This window comes from Rhagoletis zephyria, unplaced genomic scaffold (assembly GCF_001687245.7).
Source record: "Rhagoletis zephyria isolate East Lansing unplaced genomic scaffold, Rhagoletis_zephyria_1.1 Rzeph_scaffold_05094, whole genome shotgun sequence".
Lineage (NCBI taxonomy): Eukaryota > Metazoa > Arthropoda > Insecta > Diptera > Tephritidae > Rhagoletis > Rhagoletis zephyria.
Genome location: NW_016162177.1, coordinates 14,342 through 21,362, shown reverse-complemented (window position 1 = coordinate 21,362; position 7,021 = coordinate 14,342). Strand labels below are relative to the sequence as shown.

At 37.9% G+C, this 7,021-nt stretch overlaps 1 protein-coding gene across 1 annotated transcript in view; it reads right to left on the bottom strand.

Annotated features, from left to right (window-relative positions):
• Positions 1-6,792, bottom strand: part of LOC108371594 (gelsolin-like) — a 14,638-nt gene extending 7,846 nt beyond the window's left edge. Inside the window, exons 1-6 of the mRNA XM_017627185.1 lie at positions 6,601-6,792; positions 5,870-6,163; positions 3,555-4,612; positions 3,244-3,480; positions 3,058-3,168; positions 2,844-2,969 (exon numbers count right to left, since the gene is read on the bottom strand). Coding sequence (XP_017482674.1) covers positions 2,844-2,969; positions 3,058-3,168; positions 3,244-3,480; positions 3,555-4,612; positions 5,870-6,026 — 1,689 coding nt within the window. The 5' untranslated portion in view covers positions 6,027-6,163; positions 6,601-6,792. The remainder of the gene's footprint in view (positions 1-2,843; positions 2,970-3,057; positions 3,169-3,243; positions 3,481-3,554; positions 4,613-5,869; positions 6,164-6,600) is intronic.
• Positions 6,793-7,021: the final 229 nt, after the last annotated feature.

The window sequence follows — 7,021 nt, the reverse complement described above, 5'->3', positions numbered from 1 at the left end:
TAGTAGTGCAGTGCGGTCTTACTTACATACATATACTTATATATGTATGTATAAACTTACATGTGTACAAATACTTACGACAATTCATTGTTTGTGCTAAAGTGCTTTAACAGAAAGTGTTTATATACATTCTCAAGAGTGGACATAAATCGTTTAACGGAAGTCAAATTCCAAAGCATTAATATACATATACATACATACAAACACATGCTCTTTAAAAGTTTGAGCATCAAAACAGCTTAAATGCCATTCTGCACTTTAAAATAGCTTCGTTTTTCGCAAGGAAACTAGGAGGTAAGGACTTTCCTAGTTTACATAATGCTTTCGCAGATTTTTATCATTGATATCATTAAGGTTTACGCAACAGAACTCTCTTTAAACGGCATGGCTCTTATATGGAAAATCCGTACTGAGATGCAAGTTTCTTGTTCAGGCTTTACGACAAGATAGTCCAGAGAAAATCCAAATATGGTATAGGTAATGCTCGTATAAATACTTTTTTGCAATATTATATTAACTTTTTTTTGCTGTTTTTTTTTTCAAAATACGCGACTACCAACACCAAGCGCCTAAATGCATGCTATGTACTGCTGCATGTGCAAAAATTTCCTTTGTGACATTTTTGTATAGAAAATGATAGAAAAATTTCATGATTTTCGATTCGTACGAAAACAAGCATATATGCTTCATAATAAAACTTTCTTAACTTACATTTTGATGGTCAAAGTATGCTCGGCCTAATCTGATGCCTTCTCCGGACAATAGTTCCAGAGTTTGTTTGCAGACTCTGCGTTGCTTACAACCATGCAGAGGTGGTAATTATTGGCCGCAGTGCCAACCCACTACATTTTGATTCAAAAAAAAAAAGTTTTTCTTTTATAATCACATGCAAACATTCTGGTCTTCCCTCTCACTAATGCCGATTTTGTTTCTACCGAAAAATGCAACCATCTCTTAAGGCGATGCGGAGGCAACATTTTTTGTAGAAACGAAATCGCCATAAGTTATTCAGTTAAGGTGTCCTTACACGATATGTATTTGCATCTGTAAATCTGACTTTTTCGATACATATATAATTGCGAATGTCTGTTAAATTCACACTCTTTATTTAGCTAATTAAAAATACGTTCTTTGAAAACGAAATAAACGAAACTCCGATGATTTTACCTCTGTGTCAAATGAAAATAGAAACATTTCTATTTCGATGGCTGAGTGGAAGATCGACATATCTCGGCTGCCAGTTCGAAAACGTTCTATCTCAAAAAACTTTTCAAGAACGCCCTATTTCAGAATTTTATTGAAAAACACCTTATCTCAAAATTCGGTTCAAAAACGCCCTATCGCACTTCAAAATGTATTGAAAATATGCTGATATAGGGCGTTTTTGAATCGGCAGCTGAGATAGGGCGTTTTTGAAACGAATTTTAAAATAGGACGTTCTTGAAAAGTTTTTAGAGATAGAATGTTTTCGAACTGGCTGCCGAGATAGGTCGATCTTCCACTCACCCATCGATTTCGTATGTACGTGCAACTGCTTTGTACAGAAACAAATCTAATTTGCCTATACACGATATGTTGGCATTACCATATGTAAAAAGTGGCACGTACACATGCAAATACATATCGTGTAAGAACAACTTCAGCAGTTTAGTGAAGCAAAGTCCTCTGGTCTGGATCTTGTACACGATAGAGCGCTTAAAAGACATGGCAGAAAAAAAAATTAGCGTGCTCACAAAAAAATGTTGACATAACTCTATACCGCGCACAGTGGTCTAAAATCCAAATCTAGGTGGATAAAACTATTTCTGACACCACTTTGTTTATATATGTTTTTGAAGTGTTTTAATAAAACACGGTATGCAAAGGTCGCCTATTAGGAATCTGAAGTTCAAGTTTCAAATATTTCAAATGGCGGATCCAATATGGCGAGCACAAAAATTAAGAAACCAGTCAACTTTGTCAAAACAGGGGGTTTTTGTGTTCTTAGAATCGCCAAATATGAATCCGGAATCTCAATTTCGAATTTTGGATTTCGATTTGCCCAGACAGACTTTTAAAAGAAAGTGAGTATAGTAGATTATACATGTATATATAGATATGGACATTAGGGTGGGTTATAAACCCATTTATTTTTATTTTTATTGTTAATCGCAAAATATGGTACATTGTGCTCTAATCTTGTGTGTGATCTTAGACTAGCCAAAGTTTACCAAAGTTCAATGGTTCAAAAAAATTTTCTTAGCTTACTTCGATCACAAATTTAATTATCTACAAAAGAGGTCCGTATACAAAATCAGGCAGAGCTAACAGCTAAGAAAAGTTAAGTTAGATAACTTTAAAATTTTGTACATAATATTTACAGGGCGATAATCGCATTTTTTTTGTTGTTAGAAATGCGATATTTCTGTCCCTGAACGAAATATGTATGGGTAAAAATAATTATAAATTAATAATTATATACGAAATTCGATTCATCACAAAAAGGGACCTTATGAATAAAGCTAAGCAATTGCCTTTTCTTAAAATTTCAGAACTTTTTCTCGAACTTTTGAAAGAAATTTAAGTAAAAGGTCTGAAACTTTAAGAAAAAGCAATTGCTAAGTTTTTGCTCATAAGGCCCAATATCCTTTTTTATGAAAAGAAAACACTCTCTCTCTCTCTCTCACTGCTCTGTTTTGTAATATACAGTATATATGTAATTTCAGCTTTTATAATTTTTAAATTTTAATACTTCAAAAAATTGTAAAGCAGACAAAAACAAAATAACAACAACAACAACAACAAAAAGCATGAAAACAAAAGCAGCAATAAAAAGGCAGAACCAATCATTCGAGCCCACTGACCTTCCAGTAATCCTTGTCCCACGTAGGGAACATGCGAGTAAAGACACGCGGTTCATTGCCTTGGGTAATGCGAATAACGCTCACAGTGTCGATTGTGCGATCGGTAGGCTCCTGCTTGATATATTTCTAAAATTTAAAGGTTAGACGATGAGTGTTAGTAATGTTTGTGAATATAAACAATATATAAAATTTACTCAAAAACGATTTAGCTCACCTTAGCCATTTGTAGAATTTTTGCGTTTTCTTCTACAGAGGCACCTGATCCTACCCACAAGTAAATTTCATCGCCGGCATCCAACAGCATAACATCGTCAACATCAAGATCCTTAATAAAAGCAGAAAACGCATAATTATTCTTCTTGTTTACCAGCAAAAAAACAAAAACATCTCCGAAACTTACCGACTGCTGGAAATCACGAACCTCCTCCACTTGAGTGCGCCAAGCCACTAATCGACAGTGGAATAGACGCGGCTCAAGCAATGGCGCTCCAAAGTTGTTTAAGTTGCGATCGTAACTATGCAGCTCTTCCCAGAATTCAGATGGCTCCGAACCTTCCTCTATGACCACTGTCTTGCCGTGAGGCCAGTAGTGCTCAAAGCGCTCATTGGCAGATGCCTTCTCGAAATCAGAGGCACCCTAGGAAGAGAAAAGAAGCGAAAAGCATTAGTCAAGCCGAAGAAGCTCACGCACACACACACACACACACTTACTTGTCCAATCCAAATGTACACCTTGTGATCCAACGTAACCAATGCAAAGACATCACCGGAAGCCAAAGATGACGCTTTGCAAACCACTTCGCTTGCATGCACATCGGAAGCATCTGTGCCGCGCACACGGAAAAGCTGCGCACTCTTCGGCTCATCGTTGAATGGCGTAATCAGTTTACCCTTGAAAATTTTCAGAAAATGACGCGGCTCATGACTTTGGCCGGTGCGCACCAATATGGCATTCTCCTCCATTGCCATCGCCAAACCATCGTTGAATGAGCGCTCCTTCACAGCATCGCTAGCCTTTGCGCCCTCCCACACGTACACAAGCTTGCCAGCCTCACCACTCCTAGCGCTGTACTTGTATGTGATGATGTAGGCATATTGTCCAATTAGCGGTGTAGTGCCTTCGAAATCAACGATACTGCGCACTACAAAATCATCCGATTCCGAACTAAACTTGATAATATGTTCGATATCTTGCTCGCCATTGTCTGGCATGAAAGCAATTGCATGACCACCGCTCTTCTTCAAATTCTGCAGCACTGAATCGACATCATCAGGCTCTTCGTAATCGGAATCATCGGTGCTATAACCCAATGCAGTGCGCACCAAGTGCTTATGCTGTAAGCCTTGATCACGCCAAGCGGCAAAGTATTGCTTGAACGGCGCCGGTTCACCATCCTCAACAACTCGATGCACCTGCGTCCAAGCTGGGTATGATTTGCTCTCTAAAAAATTCTCCCCCATTTTCATAGCGCTTGTCCTCTCTGTTTGCGTGGAGCCGCGGCCAACCCACACATAAATGCCTGAGCCAGTGTCGAGTATGAAGCTATCATCAGTGCTGAGCATCTCCTGGCGTAGAGGCTTCTCAGATATCTTCTCAATCTCCAAGGAACCGCTAGCATCGGACACTTTGTACAGTGTAACTGCTTGGATATCTGTGGCCTCGAAGGCACCATCTTCCTCATCGGTGGTCTCATCCGGTACTTCGTCGGCTGAGCCGGAACCAAGTTCCGAAAAAAATTGTTCCTTCGCAAAGTCGGATGAGAAGTTATCTGTGGCACAATTTTTAAAATGGTACAATGTGATATTTTATACAAAATAAGAGAAATTATGTGGTGTAGGTAATCCTTTATTAAAAATGGAATCTGAAAATATCAGCCATGATATGATCGAAAAAACCCATAATTCTTTATTGAAAGAATTAAAATCAAAAATGACTAAAAATCATCGAAAAAATTAAACTCCAAAAGTGACTATATTCTTTATCGAAAAAATATCCTGATATGAGGATTAAGAATTATCGAAAAAATAATAATCCGAATTTATCGGTTAAACTTTTTTATTTTTATTATAAACATCGTTACCGTAACAGTGCCTATATATCTATATGTGTATAGTGCATTTATTTTTCATGTTTTTTGTTAATATGAAATTAATTAATTTATAATTATTATCGTATTTAGGGACTTATTTAACTACCGATATTTTATCTATGCAATTTATCGATACTTTTAATGTAATGATAAGCATGCATGTGAATTAAACTTTGTTTTAATATACATACATTTGGATAAAACTATCGATAAATGTATCGATATCGTTAATGTAATCAGTGTAACCATATGGTTATGCCAACAGTAGGCGTTGCACTATTCGAAAATTAAAAAATTAAAAAATAACTGTAAATGGACTGGTTGTATTGAAATTTCATTTTTTTTTTTTGTCGCATAATAACGGCGTGTATGCAAATAAGTGGTCGATTCTTCATAAAGTGTGTTGGAATCAGTGTGAAAGAGTGTTTAAAAGTGCTAAGAAAATCCGACAGAAAAACAATTCTGGGCACACCCGGGTTAAATAGTATCGTTTCACATGTTTTTTATGGGTAGATATATTTATCGGTATCATAATTGTTAGGCCCATCGATAGATTTGTCGATATGACTACAGCTTATTTTATTTCCGGTTCTCAAATAACGCAGTCATATTAAAATGCTTTGCTGCCCTTAGATGTGGATAAAAATATCGATGAATTTATCTAAAGCGTTATTAGTATCGATATTTTTTCGATTTTTCAATGTTTTCTAGAAGATCTTAAGAGCATATTTGCCAATATTACCGGCGTTTCACATCTTTTTAGTGGAAAATATTTTGATCGATATCAAAATTATCGCTATTACTATGGAATCTGAAATGCTTTCCGATGGCACTTACACCGCCATCTCATTGTCTCATTAATATTCCTCATCTTATCGATTAATTACGAGTACTTATACCTAGGTAAATACTTGTATATATATCACAAATACTCACCAATAATGTTCACTTTCGCACGGCCATGATGGTCCTGATCACGTATTTCATTTGCGGCGTAAATAGCCTTTAGTCGCTCCAAACGCTTAGCATTCTCACCCACATACACCAGAATCTCTTCGCCCGCATCCAAAATGAAACAATCGCCGCGGTTCATCGACGTTATTGACAGAGCAACTTGGCGTACCCGCACATTGCGTTTGCCCTTCACTTGGAACAGGCGCTTTTCGCCAGTAGCATTCACATCGACATGCTCGAAGCCGGTAGCGACGCCGCCCTTCTCGTAACGCACGCCTGCATGGATGCAAATTAATTAGACATGTCAATGAACCTTACATACCTTGGCAAGTCAGCTTGCCAGCTTGCCAGCTCACTTTCCCACTCGCAAATATGTACATACATACTACACCAAACCAAAGAACTGATGGTATGTACAAGATGTACGAGTCAAGCATTGGCTGAAGGAAGGCAACGAAGGTGAATGGTGAAAAGTGCAATTCCATGGAGTTTTTAGTGCAATGCAATTTATATTTGCATTGCGTCGATGGCAGACCTGCCATTAACATGCGAGGCTACCGGTCACCTGCCAACTGCCAACTACCAATTGCACGCCGCTCCACCAGCCACCAACCGCAGCTCCCCACTCAACAAAGATTGCCGGAAAAGTACATTGCGCCTCATTTGGTCGCGTAAAACTTTTTAATGCGTCATTTTCACCAAAGGAAACTTACCATTTTTAAAGTAGCTCAGGAACAATTGTGATTCATGATCTTGAACTTCGCGATGTTGCACTGGTGCACCATCCAGTTGGTCGTCCAGTTGTACGGTGTAAATAGCCGCAGCGCCAGCTTCGTCGGTGGTCGTTTCAGCGCCTAACCAAAAGTGTATGTCCCACGAAAGTTTTTGGCTATGTGGATCTTCGGTAGTCTAAAGTGCGGCAGGTGTAAAGAAAAATTCACAAATGAGTTGCAGAAAAACAAGTATGTAGATATGCTACAGTGCGTTTGTGTGTAATCGGCGATGGTAAATGCAAGAAAAATGGCATAAGCAATGAATTGCCTGAGTAGTGGAAGTACTTTGCTGGTGGTTCAAAGGCAAATTTACACAGAATAAGTGAAAAGTTTTTCTATTTTAAAGCGAAAAACTGTGTTT